General features: G+C 35.5%; 1 protein-coding gene across 1 annotated transcript; it reads right to left on the minus strand.

The window, feature by feature from the left end:
- Positions 1–2197: 2197 nt before the first annotated feature.
- Positions 2198–20087, minus strand: LOC147069788 (very long chain fatty acid elongase AAEL008004-like). Its single transcript, XM_085950877.1, has 6 exons — positions 20027–20087; positions 10666–10856; positions 7576–7716; positions 5419–5524; positions 4197–4333; positions 2198–2362 (listed from the first exon to the last, which is right to left on the minus strand). Exons 1-6 carry the CDS (start codon positions 20085–20087, stop codon positions 2198–2200), a joined length of 801 nt encoding a protein of 266 aa, XP_085807003.1.
- Positions 20088–20744: the final 657 nt, after the last annotated feature.

Genomic DNA, 20744 nt, shown 5'->3' on the forward strand with positions numbered 1-20744 from the left:
CACCTGGCGTATAGCGTTAAATCTAACGTTTTTTGTCATCGCAAACAGATGAAAAAAATATAAAAAGGTTACACCGATTTGTTTGAAAATCAGCATTCTTGCCGCATGTACATTTATTTAACTTATCAATAATTTCAGCACTCGAAATGGAACATGTTACGAACCGGAGCGCTCAATAACTTTCAATAAATTGTGTGTGGGTATATTTTATAAAAATAACTTTTAATTTTTTTCATATGACCTATCTAGCTCAGATGGTCAAGTTATTTTTTCCACGAGACGGAGCGATAATTTTGGAGATTTCATGAACCGGAACGGCGCTCAGGTGCGCTCCGGTCCATTTCGAGTCCTGAATTAATTTAAATGTTAATATACAGTGTGTGCTTCCCGTAATCACATATGCGTATGAAACATGGACCGTAAGTAAAAGAGAGATCCAAAAACTTAAATTAGCACAACGTGGTATGGAGAGGTGCATGCTAATGCACATTGCACACACACTAATGCAAATACACTGTTGTTTCATTTTTTTTAATTCATTAAGCCCTGCCTAAACCAAACTATAATAGATAAAAAATATTTTTCTATCTGTAAAATATCCAAAGTTATGTACGATTTAATTGCATAATTTTTACAGTATTTTTTGACTGTTATTTATTACGGCATGGTTTCGCAGGGTTTAATTGATTTTTAAAAACTAACCAACACCGCCTGTAAATTGCAGTCTTAGTTCAATGAAAACAAATACATTTATGACTGACAAAGATTATTTATGACAGATCTTATCTTAACAATTCCACAAAACACCCTCCACCACCCGCCGTGTCTGCACAGCCGTGGATTATGCACGGCCGCCTTCCACAGCGCTGTATTGCGACATAATGAATATTTTTTAATTGCTCATATTTCGTCCGGAACGGAGCCGCACGGAACCGATTATTTGCAACCATGCACCTCGGTGCTTAAGACTGACTCTAGGAAAGTGAGAAAATGAGGTCCAGTTCTGCTGGCCGCCGGCGTGATGCGCCATGTGTACCCGCGTACTGATGCTCAAGATTTTAATCTGATTCTACGGAAGAAACGAGATTACCCTGCTCTCCATACAACGCTGCAAATTTTTCAAATGCCGCAAAATTGACCTCTGTTGCAATCAGGTCCGCGTGGCCAATTGGGCCCATGTGAGGACGGACCCTGGCAAACAGCTCCGCTCGTTCGGATTCCATAAACGGGCAATCCCAGAGGACGTGTTCTGCGTCTTGTTAGTGATGCCCGCAGGTACAACCCGGCCCATCTTCGATTAAGCGAAACCCATGAAGCTTGGCGGCGAAGTTGCCATGGCCGGTGAGGAACTGGCGCCTACCTCTACCCTTCGCCACTGCAAAATAGTCAACCGTTTCTAGGGTGTGGAGTATAGGTACTTGCAGCTGGTAGAAGGTTGATCGTTGGGCCGATCGATAACCATTACCGATTGTAATACAATTAGTATGCAATCGAACTTGGTTATTACGAGGAAGATGGGACCGACTGAATTTGCTCGTTATTAGCATTACTCTTTATATCGTTATATAACATTTTTCGCGCCGCGTTCTATTTAAGCATATAACATAAAAAATCTGAAAACCATCGTAAAAATCCCCGAAACAAGCATGGCATTCATAAACTACAAAAGAAGTTGTTTATTGTAATGAAGTGCAGAGCCGCTGGCGCTGGTAGGTACCTACCGACTTCACAAAGCTTGGATTTTTTACATGAAATTTCAACCATATGCGTGGATACTTTTTCAATGTTGTCGGCGAAAACACCAATTAGATACTTAGACACTTAACTAGTGTCATAAACGTAATCCGTTTCCGGCGGCATCGGTCTAGTTAACTGACCGGTCGGATTTTATTGCTTAGGGTCGAAAATGTTGTTTTTAAACGATCGACACATTAACAGTTTTGCTCGGTATACCCGATAAGTAGCTCGTTATAAAAGTGAATAAATGTATGAAAGAAAAATCATAAACTAAAATTTAAAAAAATGTTTCCTCATTACATCCGAGATCTCGCTATTTCCGTGAACGTATTAACCAAGTTCGACTGTATTTAGTAAAATTTAATAAAAAAAACTCTTCAGAGCAAATTTCCACTTTTTATTTGTACCTATATATTTTTTACTTATGTGTAACTTAATATTTAGTTCAGTGTTAATAATATCAACGCTGCTTCTTTCTGATGTACTCCTTGACGTAGAAGTCGGTGAACATGAACGTCATGAATAAGTTTTGCGGCAGGAAAGCCAAGGAAATCCACTTCGGGTATCCGCAGCTCGGCCTGAACAAAATGTGGGTGAAGTGGACCAGCAAAATCACGAATTGCGCCTGCAAAGAAACATAATTGATTATGTATAATTATTGTTTTTACCCTGTAGCGAAGGGTGACTTTTGGAAAGAGGTAAGCTGTGGAGATCTGAGAAAAAGAGCACACATGTCAGGTATACTAACGAGAAATAAGAATATAATACGATATTACTACTAATTTTCAATTTCAATTTATTTATTTATTTTTACATATTGTGGACATTACAAATTATAAGTTTAAGACGTTCACAACATGACATTTAGAAACAAAGAAATATTATTAAAACAGTTTTATATACAGTATAAATGTGTAAATACAAAAAATACGAAGTATATAGGTACAAGGAAGTACACCGGGTGAGTTAAGCAGACCCTATTTTAAGAATTTAAAAAAACAACGTCCACCTAAATTCACCCTCACGTAAGTGGAATATATCAATATCCGAAGCGATTTCATTAAACATGGTTATTGCCCTCCCAATTGGCATTACTAATGGCAGGTTAGTTCTGCACCATGGGAGAAAAAACAACGGATGCCCTCGATTCCTAAGGTAATTATCAGAGACACACAAGCCACCACCAAGAATGGCAGAGTTCACATTTACGCCGCGTATAAGTCTGAAAAAATATGTAACTAAATAAAGATCTAAAGATTCTAAATTTTAAGCTACAGTATGTAAGCACCCCTAAGAGAAAATCAGTCGGATAGAGCCACGGATAATATCCATACAGCCGAAAGTAAAGGAGTCTTAAAAATTTCTTTTGGACTCTCTCCACCATAAGGCCGTACTTCAACTGATGCGGGGCCCAAACGACAGACCCACTCTCAAGTCTGCTTCTAACTGAGGAGTTATAGAGAATTTTTAGTACCGTAACATCCGAAAAGACCCGGGAAGTACGCAAGACAAAGCCCAACATCTTTAGCGCCTTTTTACAAATGGTATCTATATGACCACTAAACGTCAGTTTACCGTACACACTAATGACAACGACACACTAATTCAATGAAACTTGAAAACTCACTGACGACATAAAATTGAACGATAAATTTAATTTAAGTACATATTTTTCAAAACATTTATACACATCAAAAATCATTACATAACATTTCTTTTTAATTTTAAAAACTATCTAAGTATATTTATTAATAATATGCATCCAACCTTCTTGGATCGTATAGTACTGACATACAATTCATGTCTAAATAAAACACGGTTCTTGTCGGTTTACACTTTACAGGAAGCCAGCAGCAAACAATTTTTGAAAATAGCCGAATATACTGGATTATTTGTTAGGTTAGGTTTTCATTCTTGAATTCATGAATTTTGCCAAAATTAGCTATGGAAATTCAATTAATGTTCATTATGAATCTAATAAAATTGGAGACCGTATAGTATACGGTCATCTCTTTCAGATAAGAAAGCTCAAGGCGAAATGTACCATGGTGAAATGTTTTACGTAAGTACAATTTACATGTAACCGCGGTAAATACCTACCTGGGCTGCAGTCGTGACCTAGAGACACGCGCACTCATTTATGGTTTGAGTCTTTCCTACGCTTACCACCAGCATGTATTTTTTTCCGACCATGTCCGATCCTAATAGGATCATATGGGTCTCCACAGAGTAGAGGTTTGTATTAACAGATTTTGTTTTTTTTTTTACGAGAAATGGATGTCAGCCACTTGCTCAACCTATTAGGTCCATACCCTGACTCACACACAAATTGAAAAACAATATGTATATTTGCCAGACCCAGAATTCGAACATGAGACCCACGGCGTGATAGTCCAACGCTTAAGCCGCGCGGCCATCTGTATTTAGGTCGTGATATAGATAGAATATTATGTACTTACTATTTGTATCTGCGTCAGGTGCTTCTTCCACCAGATGTTCTTTTTGTACTCTGGATAGTAGCAGGTTAGAAGATAGTACGTGTACATCACTGCGTGGACCATGGTATTGATTATGCCAAGAGCTGCACCATGGCCCGCTGGAAAAACGAAAACAAAAATAAGTAAGGTTTGTGCATTCAGAAACTTGAATGAGACACTTCATTATAGACAGTTATTACCTAAACGTCACCTGACATCGTTTGGACGTAACAAAGGTTTGGAATTTAAAAGAATTTAATTGATTTGAATTGAATTCTAGACTTTGGAGGTAAACTGACTGCCAAGAATAACGCAGCATTTCATGTGATGTTTTATATTTATTATGGCTAATTAATATGAATAAAGCAGTACAATAATAATATTGTCAGTTTTTTTTAAATACCAACCAGTTGTTGGATTGCATTATGAATAAGTATTTAATACACAGTGACGTCCCAAGGAAAAGTGCCGCATTTAGGCAGACTTAAAATAGAGTCCCTTTTCATTTTTAGTCACAAATTGCATGCAAAATTGTACCTATTTTATTATCTTAAAGTTGTAAACAAACAAATGCAACAAAAATCTTCAAAAAGAGGATAAGAGCACTTCTACGAAACCTACTCTCAAACGTGGAAGTCGCTGACAAGTTTGGAGGCATAGTTTTTCAAACTAAGATGTCGGTACTTTCTAATGAAGTATCTCCATCGGCCGGTTTATTTAAAACAGCCACTGATGTCAAAAATTGTAAAGATCGTATTCATTCCATCGTTTGCCACCCCCAAGCAACACATGGCATGTCTACCCTCACAAGGCGTAACTGTTAATGCATATAGACCAACATAATATATATCAAGTCTTCTACATCACAACGCTGCATGCGCTGACATGTGGTTTTTACAGATTGCAGAATTTCTGCTTCTTCTACTAAAAATACTTTTTACAATTCGAAATAATACGCTTCTTCTGCTTCCGTAATTGCTTAGGCATTTTGATGTTAATAAAACTCCACGCGGTTTCGAAGACACAATGAATTATGGGCGAGGGGAAAGTAAATGCGGTGGAGGGCTTAGTTCCAGAAACAACCGTGGTGACGTAGATGATTCGAACTCTTAAAAACTGGATTACAGTTGTTGTAGCTTGAGAAGCGTTTGAGAAAAGTTGCAAGAGGCTTTAATTTTATAGAATAGGTATTTTAGCAACTTACCGGGGATGTATTTCAGTGATATGTATCCCAAAAACACCATTGCTATGTGATGGTAGACGTGCAAAAACGTCACTTGGCTATTTTTCTTTCTGAGAATGAAGAAAACCTGTAAAGCGGAATGTTTGATTAGTCAGATAGTCGGATATATTTTTAATTTAAATCTAAAAGGTTTATTTTCTCTTTGCATAAAAAAATAATATACATATTAATATAGACAAGCAGGATCGAAATATTATATTGTAAATACTAAATGTGACATATCGTCACCTTACTAATGTTACATTATTTATTGAACATACATAATTTGGAAATACCCCAGAGAAATATATTTAAGACCTCGTAAATCCGGTATTATGGAAAAATTAAGTTTGTGCGACAAAATTTAAACAAAAATCATTTCAAATTCTACCAAAACCTCGGTTCTCTAGACCAATGGTTCTCATGTGCGGCCACCAGAGGATTTTTCTGTGGCCGCCAGCATCATTTTCAGTATTTAATTTAATTAACTGGGCTAACGTTAAATATATGCGTTATTGGAAGTGATTCATGATCAAGTACTTAAAAACCATTTTAATAATACCACATTGACCAAGAATCAAGTAAATTCAAAGAATTCGCAAAAAATGCTTTATTAATATTGTCGATTTTTCCTACTACTGTATACTGTGAAAGATCATTCAGTGTAATACATTTCATAAAAAACAAATATCGAAGTCAGTTGATAGATGTAAAATTATAAGCAGCCATGCGGCTCGCATTGGAAAAAATGAGTATTGAGGAACTTCCATTTGCATTGTTTTTAAATAAATAGATATGTACTAAAATGTTCAAATGTCTTTAATAGACTTGTCTATAAATAAATTGATCAATTTTTTTAGTAAATAAAATGTATCTTTAATTTTAAAGTGAAATTTGGTGCGGCCACCAGACGTTTCCATAGAACTGTCAATGTGAATTGTGCGGCCATAGTGAGAACCACTGATCTAGATTAGTACCTATGCTGTCCATCTATCGATAAATTTAAATAAACTCGTCGGTCTCGTGGTTTCAAACATGGAATTAAAACCTCGTATTTCACAACCAGTGTTAGCAGATTCATCAATTATAGAGGTGTTAAAAATATTGTTTTATTCACTCATTAGCTCTGGGGCGTACATAAACATATTACAAAGGCCCCTTGATTCGAATACAAAGGCCTCCTTATTATATACGACCGCGACACCGGCGTCCCGTCTGAAACGGGGGTTAGAGCCGTTTCACACAAGACACCTGTGTCCAGCCACCGGTGTGTCCATTTTATGTATATTATGATAAGACAAAAGTCATGTTCAACTGCTTTGCGGGCCAAAAAGAGATCCTCATCAATGGCACTCAGCTCGACAAGGTAAAAACTACATTTATCTGGTTCAACAAGTCTAATGTCTATAGATGGATGTATATTTGATGAAATTGTTCGTAGAGTAAAAGGTAGTCTGGAGTGCTTTTGGCCGCCTGAATAAAGGACAAAAAGAGGAATGAGTGAATAAGGAAGCAGACAAGGGTTGCGATGTGATAGAGTTCATTAAAAGCCTCAAATAGAGATGGGCTGGACACATTGCTAGAATGAGAGACAATCGTTGGACGAATTTAGTCATCCAGTGGTATCCAAGAGGTACAAAACGTCCGCAAGGTATACCTAGAGGCAGCTGGATCGATGAAATGATAATTTTTTGCGGAAGTACGTGACAACGCAATCCACAGGACTGAGAGAAGTGGAAGCAGCTTGAAGAGGCATTCATCCAACAGGGATAGATTCAGGCTGATGATGATGATGATAAGACATGATACTCGCAATTTAGCGTTGCGGCCTGACTACAGGTGGCCTTGGCTTTTGACTCGACTTGTGATATTCCTCGGTTTCAGGGCACCCGAGCTAATCCCACATCCCATTCATCTGTATTTTTATCTGAAATATAGGTTTGTATGAATTTACGTGTGCGATTTTAATTTTAATATCCCGGTTCTTGAGGAGGGGTTCATACATCCAAATGCAAGGGTGTTGTTTTGTAATTGATTTTAGAAGCTACTATCTATATATATCCTCACGATCTCGAACCACCCCCTCGGCCCACACCGCAGGGGATCGCACTTGTCTAGTAAATAGTCATGTTACCTTACCGTGTCTAGTAAGTCCAATATTTTGACGTTATAATACAACCACACAAAATATAAAATTTCTCTCTCTTTGGGAGTATCTTCCGTCGAAAGGGGCTGGCAGAGAATACTATAATATCCTGTAATCCATACTGATCGAATACTCTGGAATCAAAACAATACAATAAGAAAATTCTGAGAAACAACTGCATTGGGTATAAAGTCCGGTTGTCACATTTCGCTTTGGGATCGGCGAATAATTGACAGTCGGGGGCTTGCTCCTCGCTACTTAGTTTGAAGTCTCTATAATCTAGTTTATAGAATAGGTAAAGAAACTGTACGCTGTGTGTAATCGTCCTCTTAGAATATCAGTGGCGAAGGGTGAAGGAGGCTTTTAAGATACGACCAGGGCATGAAATGGAGCGCCGTTCCGTGTCATAAAATCAGTAATATTGTCGTTCCGTCTCGTGGAAAAAATAATTTTACCGTTTCAGCTAGAATAACAAAAATTTAACACACTTATTTTTATAAAACGCACATTAAATTAGATAACTGTGTTATTATTTTCAGAAAATTAACTGCTCTGGTTCGTAAAATTTTCCATTTCGAGTGCTGGATACGACATAAATAGTGGATACTAAACTTAGTCAGTCATACGTATTTGTTTTCATTGAACTAAGACTACAAATTGCAGAACGGGTTGGTTAGTTTTTAAAACTCGTAAACACTGCGTAAACCAAGCCATAATAAATAATAGTCAAAAAATACTTGTCTATCTATAATTATTATCTAAAATTATACCATTAAATCATACATCATTTTAAAGATAGAAGAAATACTATTATAGTTTTGTTTAGGCATAGGTTGATGAATAAAAAAAATTTATCAACATCATATTCTGTAATAATATGTATTCTTAATTCAAATTTGTTTTCATTGAATTAAGAGCGTGATTGAAAGAATGTGCACTATTTTTGTCGGATCGCCCATGGCATACCTAAACTATTATGATTTGGTTTAAGCAGGGTTTAATTGATTTTTAAAAACTAACCAAAACCATCTGAATTTTGTATTATTAGTTCAATGAAAACAAATATTATAGACTAATATCTCATTAGTTAACTCCATTAATTATTTTTCTTAGAATTGATTATTTTAATTTTTATTGATTATAAAGAATAATGATCTATTATTAGGTTTTGACGATTTATTATAATAATATGCTATCGAGTATATTATTAGGTTTTTTACTGACACTTCAACTATTCATAATTTGTTTATTGTATTTTTTGTGACCTCTGACTAGATAGGTAGGTAATGGAGTTTTTACCTACTTTATTGTATTGATTTACTATAATAAGGTAGAGTTAAGAGGGTTCGTTGTCAGTGTGTGTTTACCTTTTGTGAGTGTACACGACGCCTGAAGATGCCGAAAGGCGAAACCCGAGTCGCTAAAAACGACTTAAATGGAATAGTACAGAGTTTGAATCCATTAGAATTTAAATTAAAATTCCATCAAGTACCTTCGGTCGATAGTATTAATATTGAAAACAAATATGTATGACTGCCAAAGCTTAGTGTGTACTATTTATGTCGAATCTAAACAGCCTACCTCCACCCCTCACCACTGCCGCTTTCCATCCAAGTTGTTGATTATTCGATTCCACCCCCCGGTTTTAATAGTGGGTCACTGTCAACTGTCGGAATTAGCAATTATGCACCGTAGCCTGCTTATAAATCCAGAGTCAAATTCAAATTCTCGTAAATTATAAATTCAGAAATGAAATTGAGTGCTCGCAATAGAGGTGTCTGCAATGGTTCCATGAATAAACAGAACGGTGACAAAACAGAACATGAATAAACAGAACGGTGACAAAACAGAACATGAAAAAACAGAACAGTGACAAAACAGAACAGCGATAAATAGAACTGTGGCCTTTCAGGAAATATAATATAACATTTAATATTGAAATTGTCGTATCTCTATAATAATATGTTGTATAGATTTTTCAATACGCCGTAAAAAATCAAACTACATATATAATTTCTGCATTCCTAATCGCTGGAAAGCCTCAATTAAACGGGACTCAACTCGGTGTTGCTGACAAGCTAGATATATCTCGTCTTCATTCATCTAAATATTTTGAAAATGTTTGAGTGACTAGGTACAACGAAATAATGAGTTTATTAATTTTGTGGAGTTGTGCATCAAAATCCAGTAGATAAATTGACGTGTAGCTGTCAGTATATTATTGATCAAATATCTATTTTCAATGTATCAAATTATTCGACCGCAATAATAAATTTCCAGCGACTCATATATCTGTAAACAACTATTTACCTGTGTCAGCAGATTGATTGGCAATATTAAATACGGTATCGCAATGGAAAATTAGTTTAATATCCATTCCCATAGTATCATATTATATTACGACTGTAATAAATAAATAAAATTCACAGCTACTCGTATTTAAACCGCTGACTCGTTCAATATAATTATGTACTGGAATATAATGTTTAGGTATTAATTTTGACTGTATAAATTACGAATACTGATTTATCAAAATGTCACTCGAATATACGTTTCCAGTATGTTACCATCGCAGTCTCTATATCGCTTCGCCCAACATCTGATTGTACCGAGATGCGGACCTCGGATCCGTACCTATCATAGGTTTAGTATTGTAACATAACTGCTGTAACATACTATTGTACCAACCGTTACGCCCAATAAAACTCGCTCCTGCACACATCTTCGACTTCTTCATCATCATCCTCAACACCATAACCCACACATCGAACATCACAGACGTTTTTATACTAAATGACCAACATGCAGTGATTACATAATATATATTAAATATTTATATATTATATTTCGTTTATAAACTTAAGTTTTATACGTTTTTAATTAATAAATAGATACGACAAAAATTAATGTTTTATTTTTCCCTGGCTGTTTTGTCACCGTTCTGCTTCAGCACGTTCTGTTTATTCCATTTCTGTTTTATCTTGTTATGCTTATTCATGTTCTGTTTTGTTCGGTTACCATCTGCAATTGTCTGTTTTATCGGGTTTCAATTAATGTTATACAAGTAAAATAAATAAAATTACCTGTATTGAGATGTACAGCGACATGCATATTTGAAATAAATTGTAGGCTATCATTACTTTTTCTAATTTGTAAGGTTCTCGCTTTTCCATAAATTTGGGACCCCATTTTTTAATAAGCTTATGATATAAAAATAAAAATGTTACCAAGATAATTGGGTTTAATATAATCGTGTATTCTCTGGTTCTAGGATCTGAAAAAAAGATAGAATACATCCTTTTATATATTATAATCATGGCCCCCACATCCTGAAGCGGCCCCCAAGGCTAGGATGTTTGGCGGGTCCCCCTATCTATCGCTAAGGGTAAAGTCAGTGTGACGCGCTGCAGTAGCGTTATCCAAATTTAATGGTGTATTTTTAGCATTTTTTTAATATTTTTAATATGTACTTACATCCATTTGAATTATGGAGTTGTTGAATATCTATCGACACACAGTAAAAAATTGCATCGTTCACCTAAATAGTCTTAATATTAATATCATTAAAGGAAAATAGCACCGCAGGCGACTTTTTTAACCATTAGAGCAAATTTGTGATCTGTTTTTATCTCGGTATGGTCGACTCGTCACGCCGGGCCCTTTCTGAGCCCGGGCCCACAGGCTGGATACCTGTCAGCCCCCCTTGTGGGGGCCATGATTATAATTATATAATTTGGCGAGAGTAAAATAATAAATAAAACAGAATCAGTCATGTAACTGGTCACACTGGAATCGGCAAGGTATCAATCCAAACACATGCCGGACGAAGTATGAAAACAACCTATTTGGCAGGAAAAACGCTAGATTTTGTTAAAATAAAATTGCAAGTAAATTTACTTATTCTACCAAGAACAGTCAATAGAATACATTTGCCTTCGCATATCGAAAAAAAAGTGTACATGTGTGCACATTTTAACAGAATCAGTGACGTCCCGTAGGGGTAGGCAGATTGAGCGTCGCTTGGGGGCGGCAGTTACTCGAAGGGCGGTAAATCGAGAAGAATCATTAGGTATAATATTGAAATAGGTGCACAAACTTAGTAATAACAGAAATATCTTTCCATTAAAAAATTTATCTGACTGCTTGGAAATAAAATGTATAAACTAACATAGAACAGGACTGTATTTTTTTTCAGGTTAACGATGTCTAGTTTACTTCAGTTGTCCTTGATCACCAGCAATGACACGTGCAGATTTGCGAATTATAGGTAGGTACATACTTACCTAATTAATTTATCCAAATATTTTTGCCGGTCACTCGCGAGTTTTGAAAGTTGTCAGGTGTATTTTTAAATGTATCTGAAACCGTGGACTCGCAATACTGTCTATTGAAGTAGAGATGGCATTTAAATTAGATTTAGTGATATATTATATTTTGTTAGTAATGTATCCATACTACACATTTCTTAGATATTGGAGTCATGGAAGAGTGATAAAAAACATTGTACAAAAAATGGGGCGGCACTTTGGCGCTGTCTAGGGGCGGCATTTTATCTAGGGACGACGTCACTGAACAAACAGAAATATTTCGAAATTGACAACAAATATATACCTAGTTTGAAGACGTCTACGTATATTATTGTTACGACAATATAACGAATATATCGTAACGATAAAATAATATACATATTTCTGTATTCGAGAATTCTCGAATCACGAGATTTGCAAAAACCAGAGAAATTATTACAAACGTTACTCTCACGGGACATCAGTCTAGGGAATCCAATCCCGGGATCCCGAGCTATTTTCGATACCTATGAATCCCGGGATTGGTAAACATAATCCCGGGATTTCGGGATTGACTTTTGTCTTGATTGATTGATCAATTTTTATGGAAAATAAAATAAAAGCGAAATATAACAGAAAAAATACTTTTGATAAAAAATAACTACATTAGAAATAAACTGAGTTTGAATGAAGTTTGATTTATACCCATGTGTAGGTTGCCGATTCATTTTATTTTTTCACATAAATTATTAAAAATGGAAAGATTGGAAAAAAACAATGCTTTGCACTTTTAACAAAGTAATTCCACCATGATATCATACGTTTTACAGCAGTTTCATATTTGGCTGACTAATTAGATTTATGAAGCGGAAAGGCCATAAGTACGCCATGATTATTTCCTTTACTATTTAAATCTCGCTAATCTATTCATTAAGTCTTTACTATCAGAAACAGCAATCTCCTATTAAATTTACATTATTGTTTATATTACAATATTATTTACTCCAATAAACTTGTGTATTTCCAAGATTGAACGTAAACAATAAATGTCTTAAATAGTATAAATTATACTAGATTTATTTTTGACCGATTTTATCAATGTTATTTGTAAATATAAAAATTTTATATTAACAATTGAAAAAATGCCAATCCCGGGACCAGTCCCGGGATCCCGGGATTGTCAAATTGTAATCCCGAAATCCCGGGATCAGAATTTTGGCTCGGGATTGGATTCCCTAGACATCACTGTGTTGGGGTCACAAGGTGAAGAACATATAAACTTTAATTTTCGATCAAATTCCACAGTTTCCACCGGTTATTTTCATTCATATGTATGTCCCACACATTACGTAATATCATCGCATCGTTAATTACAATTGAACCAGTTAATGGCTGAACTCAGTTTAACCTTTTTACAAAAAACCGAATATCGGGTCAAAAAATCAACATTTTAATTTAAATGGGGCACATTGTATCAAGGCTGTCAAAAATATAAATTAATTACGTATTGTTATCGAAAAATTGAGGTCTATTGAAATATTCATAAATTACTATTACTGACGAACGCATTTTACGTTCTGTTGTATCACTTCCTTTTTTTTTTTTTTTTTTTAGAAATTTGAATATTTACGTATTTAGTTGCGTAGTGTTGAAAAGCAGTGGAGGCTTAAGAGCATACATAAGTGAAACGGAAAATAATTTTCAACAGTAGGTGGGACGAAATTTTTCACTCGTCGCCAATCGGAGACCGACAGTCGAGGTGTAAGCACATCAATTTGTTTTGTGATGACGTCGGAGGAATATATTCTTAAATCGTGTAAAGATGACTAAAAAACGTTACCCATTTACTTGAAAAAGAAAACATGTCAATGAATATACTATTATTATTACTAATATAACAATTAACATAAAATTAAATGGACGCGTGTTGAATTTTTATGACAAATTATATTTCGTTCGGCTCGCGTCATTTTCACAATCCGCGAATCGCCTAGTCACGATCTTTTTAGACCATGCCTCAACTGAAGTATAGCCTTGAGAGTATCGAAGCCCTCGTGGTGAAAAAAAAATATTATAAACATACAGTATAATATCGCCAGGGACGTTTTCAGGTAAGAATATGCCCACTTTGCGAGAATGACTTTATAGATGAAGATTGTCAAAAATACACATATTTTGCAAATGTTCATACTTTCCCATAAAGCGACCACATCGTTTACTTGAAGTAAAAAAATCAATCTCTTTTTTACAAATTCGAAATAATATCTTATTAAACTATATAAGACCCACGATGGCCGCGCAGCTTAAGCGTCGGCCTATAACGTCGTGGGTCCCAGGTTCGAATCCTGGGACTGGCAAGTACGCATATTGTTTTTCAATTTGTGTATTAGTCAGAGTATGGACTTAATAGGTTGAGCAAGTGGCTGACATCCATTTCTCGTAAAAACAAAATATTTTAGTTAATACAAACCTCCATTCTGTGGTGGCCCATATAATATGATCTTTAATAGGATCGGGTATTGTCGAAAAAAAAACTACATAATTATGGTGTATGATAAAAATAGCCAATAAATATTAATTCGGTATTGTTTGGACACCAGTGGCGAAGACTCTATACTAGGCAATTATTTAAAGCCTACCTTCTTAAGAAAAACATTTTTTAATTTCATATTGACATATTAAATAATATAATCACATAATAATATATTCAATATGCCCAACGACATCTATCGTATAATTGTCATAATAATTTTACGATCTTTTCCACTATTTCAATAAGCACCATTTATGGCATGTCTCGAAGGTTTAAAAAAAATAAGCGACATCTCGTTTCGCTTTAATTATTGTATGGATTACGTTCGCGTGAATCGAAAACGTTTTTTTATATGAAGTTTGTTTCTCATAATTTCAAGACGTCTGCGGCGGCCCATATAGATTGGTAAGCTATTTAAGGAGCGCTTACGCTTACATATTACGTAAGTGCACATTTATTCAAAATAATTTATAAGATAATTTAAAAAAATAATTTCTAGGAAAGTAATCACATATAAATATTGATTGTTGTTAAAAATAATAAATAATTTAACTCGTGATTTTTATTTGTCAGTTAGCTTATTCATAGACTAAGACAATTTATTCAGCCAATTATGTAAGTTGAAATCTGATATTGTATCTAAGTCTGTGTTTTAAATATAGAAGTATTTTAAAATGTCTAGTTTACGGGTAAAATTATAAATTGTTATGGATAACAGATTCACAACAACGGATATTTTGAGCGTATCTTGCGTTTATATTTAAGAAAATACATAATTCAAATTAGATGCTTAATTTTATACCATCAGTGAGCTTTTGAAATTTCATCGGTTTTTGTGTACCCACCTATTCATCAGTAGTTATGTCAGATTATTTTCTTATTTCCCGTAAATACATCTAACAAGTGTGCTTTCTCCACAGCCTACCTGTTTCCAAAAGTCACTCTTCGCCGGTTGGACACAACATTGTAACTGCAAAATGTTATTAAGTAATAGCAATTTTAAGATTTGAATAAAATTCCCCCATTATCTAATCTCGTTTTAATTTTACCACGTTTTTCTTAACTCGTATTCTTGTTTGTCCGGTGGTTGTTTATCCAGTTTCCAATCTTCCAATCGATTTTTAACTAACTTCCCGACTAGCTAGACATTTTAAACTTTTAGAATATATCAGAACACGATGCCAATGCATTCTTTTAATACTTTTAACCATCTTTGAGTAGAATTGAATTTATTTTCAGTTAATTCTGTTATGTGTGAAAAGTTATTTCGGAAGAAATCCGTAATCCAATCCACTATTATTGGTTGCTAGGTCCTAACAACTAAATTATTAATATATACGTGCGTTACTATGGAAATCAAAATGACATTTCAGTATTCTATATTTGTTTGTTTGTTTGTTTGTTTGTTGCAAAATAGCAAAATAATGATTTGTTGACAATTGCCTTATTTGGCCTAAATTATTAATACATAGAATTGTCAAGTTTATATGATTCAACAAAAAATTTAAAAACGTGGTAAATAAGAAGTTCTTTTTATCTTGTAATTATTATTATCTGATATTAAGAATACATTTCAAAATAAATCAATGAATAAGAATTTGACAATAATTCAATAATTAGATTTTCAATTATTCCACTAATTAGGAAAATAATGTCACTTGTCAGTGATCCAAATATGAAAATGTCACGTTTTGACCAAATTAACCGCTGTATTTGTTCATATTATATCATATTTCCTTTCCAATCATGTCCGATCCTAATAGGTTCATATGGGCCTTCACAGCGTGGAGGTTTGTATTACTTAACAGATTTTATGTTTTTACGAGAAATGGATGTCAGCCACTTGCTCAAACTAAGGTCCATACTCTGACTCATACACAAATTGAAAAACAATATGTGTATTTGCCAGACCCAGGATTCAAACCTGGTACCCACGACGCTATAGGCCGACGCTTAAGCCGCGCGGCCATCATATTACAATAGCGTTTTTTTTTGTATTTTCAAATGAAATACAGAATATGTCAATTTATTATCAAATTGAAGATAATACTATGGTGACCCACTTTTTTACTCTTAACGTAAAATTACTAAAAAAGGTTATGCCCATGGCCCCCATAAGGGGGGGCTGACAGGGCTCTAGCCTAGGGGTCTGGGCAGGAGGGGGGCCCGGCGTGGCGGTCGACCAAATAAGTGAGATAAACACACGTCTTAAATTTGCTCTAATAAGTAATAAAAAAGTCGCCTGCGGAGCTATTTCACTTCAGGTTTAATCACATCTTAAAATATATGATTGGGCGACGCAATTTTTGGTTGTGTTAAAAAATCTGCACTGAATTTTATTTGACCTCGAAAACCATTTGGAAAACGCCATTGTAGAACATCAGACTGCCTTTAACCTTAGCGGTAGGTAGGGAGGGGCGTCAATGATTCTGACCTGGAGGCCTGCTTTAGGATGTGGGGACCATGGTTATGCCCATACACCACCGTTATGTAGGTACCTATCCAATAAGATAAAATTCTTCAACAAACGTCTATTATATAAACGGGGTTATTAAAGAATGTTAATATTTATTTATAATTTATTAAAAATAATTAAAAACACTTTTGAATCAGTAAGTTAAATTGTTTGCATTGTATTACTTCATCAAAAGCACTACACCCCTCTTAATGATAATCGGAAATGGTTAAGGGGGGACGAGGTGGTTGGATTGAATATTAAACAACTTCCCGGCACCATTTTATTGAGCAATACACCACTGGATATCCGTTGTTTTTATAGGTCAATACACTTCTCGGTCAACTCTATATACTGCAAGGTTGATTGCAGGGCTCGAAGTGACGGGAGCGCAGCTCTGGTTTGTAAAAGCCTTAAAACTATCACTAGGTATTATTAACGATTGCGGTTTGGTTATTATTGCTTTTCTCAAGTTTTACTACGAAACTTTTCGGTAGCATGGACGTGGAACATTCAGTTTTCGATTCATCATAATATAAATATTTTCTAAATTGGCGCCATGCAGTTTTTCTAATTTACGTTCTGGCCGCGGAGCTCCTACTTAATTTGGGGAGCATGGGCTATAGATCCTTTAACCCCGTGGTAAATCCGGTACTATATGGATGTATATACACACCCTCGACACCACTTGGGCTAACCGGGTGACAATTAAAGTTGATTGTTGTTTAATTTAATAAAACGCATTTTTTTTTAGTACTTATTCCACTTTTAATCAATAAATTAGGACCGGTTTCGTCCGCCTCAGAGGGACATTTTCAACTGAATACATTTTTTTAAAAAACAATATTATTTATCAAACAAAATCCAAAGCGACAGAAATAATATAACAATAGGTACATAAATTATCCGTCCAATAATACCTTCCAAATAAATAATTTATATCTCTAGCCTGGGGGCCCGTTGAGGCGAGTCGACCAGCGGGTCTATTCTATACAAAAAGCTGCTTTCGTCCGCTAAAACCGCTAACGTATGTTTGTATCAAATTATTAACACGTATTGTAACAATTACAATTAGCTGGTATTAATTGTTGCAATAAATGCTATATTTTAACGGCATGCCCCCTGCCTGTGCTGAAATTTAGAGCATGAGCGATAGAGAGAGAGCGAGAGAGAGACAGTTTCGACTGATTAACTGATCACAATACAATTACAATTTTAATATTTCAATATAAAATGTATGTAATAAATACTAACACATTATCACATTAGCACGTTAGCGGTCGATAGTCGCCTTTTGTATAGAATAGACCCGCTGATCAGTAAAATAAACACACTACACAAATATGCTTCAATAGATAAAAAGTCGCCTGCGGAACTATTTTCCTTCAATAATATTATTAATTAAATTATATGGTTGTACGATAAAAATTTTAATTGTGTATCGATACTCGACAACTATATAATTAAAACGGGTGTATTAAAATATACAAAAAATCACTAAATATACACATTAATTTTACCGCGTACACCATTTAGAAAACGCTGCTGTAGAGCGTCACACTGCCTTTATACTTAGCGATAGGTAGGGGGGGCTCACAAAGATCCTAGCCTGGGGGCCCGGTTCAAGATGTGGGGGCCATGCCTGTATGAACCAATCAAATCAGACGCACAACACGATTGAAGTGTTAGCAGGTAGCTGATTCTTTCTGTGTGATTAATTGCTATTTCAATTCGACTATCGCTCACAAAGATCGTTGAATCTGGTTGGGTCTGCGATTCTGATGGTCTAATCGGAGATGGTACAATGAGAAGAAGATAGATTATAAAACAACACGACGAGAACATAAAACACTAATTTGACATTAATTAAGGCTAATACCTCAGTTGAGGCATGGTCTAAAAAGATCGTGACTAGGCGATGCGCGGATTGTGCAAATGACGCGAGCCGAACGAAATATAATTTGTCATAAAAATTCAACATGCGTCCATTTAGAGCATATAATGCGAAGAGCCCTAGATCATTGGCAAGGCGGAATAACAATTGGTGGCCAGAAAATAAGCAACTTAAGATTCGCAGATGATACCACACTAATCGCTGCTGATGGAAGAGAACTCACAGAGCTGCTACACCGGGTAGAGGAAGAGAGTCACAAATACGGCCTCCTTATTAGTAGGAATAAGACCAAGTTTATGGTTGTTGATCGGGCCAACCTTCTACCAACACCAAGTACACTCCAAAACCTCGAAACAGTCGACGAGTTTGTATATCTTGGATCGACCATCAGTGGAAAGGGCGGATGCGAAGCGGAAATAAGAAGGCGCACACAGATTGCAAAAAATGCGATGACACGCCTTACCACTATATGGAAGGATCGGGGAATTTCGATTGCCACAAAAATGATGCTTGTGCAAACATTAGTGTTCTCGATATTTCTATACGGAGTCGAGTCGTGGACCCTGAAGGCAAGATAACGGAAGGCAATTGATCCCTTTGAGATGTGGTGTTGGCGCCGAATGCTTCGCATTTCTTGGACGGAGCAAAGGACGAACCAGTCAATCATCCAGAGACTGAAGATAAATGAACGGCTCTCGACGATATGTCTGAGAAGAATTCTGCAGTTTTTTGGACATATTGTCAGGCGCGGACCGGACAACCTGGAGAGACTGGTAGTTTTGGGTAGCTTCCAGGGAAGGCGAAGCAGAGGAAGAGCGTCTGCGCGATGGAGCGACCAAGTGAAAGAGCTGACTGGGGGCACCATCCATTCTGCCCTAAGAGAAGCAGAAGATCGAGAAGGATGGAAAGTCTTGGTCGCTCAAAGGATGGAAATTTAAATGTGGTCACGATCCTCAGCCATGAGTGCACGACCAAGAAGAAGTCCATTTAATGTTCTGTTTATTATTCTATTAGTAACAATAATAACATATTCATTGTCATGTTTTCTTTTTCAAGTAAATGGGTAACCTTTTTTTAATCATCTTTATTTTACACGACTTAAGAATTAATACCCCCGTCGCCAACACGAAACAAATTGACGTGTTCACAGCTCTACTTTCGCTCTTCAATTGCCAGCGAGTCCAAAATTTCGTCGCAACTATAGTTGAAAATTATTTGCCGTTTCACTGAAGTATGCAATTAAATAAATTATTGAAAGAAATTGAAATTTGCTTACCACTTAGGTCGTGATTGACATAGTGATACATGTCAGCCAATTTTTTGATCAAAAGCGCCATGATGTAATGGTGCTAATCACTCATCAATGGAGAACAAGAAACACTTAGTATTCGGGCAAAATGTAATTTGTCACTAGAAATTGTATCGCGATTCGTTGATTGTTGCAAGCCGACAAACCATCGCAGTGCTTGTTCGAGAAATGGGTGAATGCAACAATGGTAAAACTCGTTAAATAATGCTAAGTATTCTACAATATTCATGAAGTGCTTTGAACTCATACACTATATTGCCTGGTTTAGCATTTTATGTCAATGGCGTACTTCCGCAGGCACCAGTAATATTAATTTTAGTGCATTACCAGGATTTTGGAACAGTTGATATTCAGCGCTCGAAATGGACTCGACACTACGTCTAGTGAAAAAGCTAAAAATGGCGCTCCAGTACAATAATTTACATTTTATTACAACGTTTTTATTAGCTCGTATTCTTATTTGTCCGGTGGTTGTTTATCCGGTACAAATCTTGCAATCGATTTTTAACTAACTTCACGACTAGCTAGACATTTGAAACTTTTAGAATATATCAGAACACGATGTCAATGCATTCTTTTAATACTTTTAGCCATCTTTAAGTAGAATTGAATTCATTATCAGTTAATTCTGTTTTGTATGAAAAGTTATTTCGGAAGAAATCCGTAATCCAATCCACTATTATTG

Source organism: Rhyacophila brunnea, unplaced genomic scaffold (genome assembly GCF_057557595.1).
Source record: "Rhyacophila brunnea isolate RB1 unplaced genomic scaffold, BYU_Rbru_1.0 scaffold_23, whole genome shotgun sequence".
In the NCBI taxonomy this organism is placed as follows: domain Eukaryota; kingdom Metazoa; phylum Arthropoda; class Insecta; order Trichoptera; family Rhyacophilidae; genus Rhyacophila; species Rhyacophila brunnea.

Excerpts from the sequence above, each read along its gene's own strand:
- LOC147069788 (XM_085950877.1), bottom strand. The coding sequence starts at position 20,087 with ATGGCGCTTTTGATCAAAAAATTGGCTGACATGTATCACTATGTCAAT. Across the intron at positions 5,525-7,575 it reads TATTGGACTTACTAGACACG|GTTTTCTTCATTCTCAGAAA; the intron begins GTAAGGTAACAT and ends TCCGCTTTACAG. Across the intron at positions 4,334-5,418 it reads ATCACTGAAATACATCCCCG|CGGGCCATGGTGCAGCTCTT; the intron begins GTAAGTTGCTAA and ends TCGTTTTTCCAG.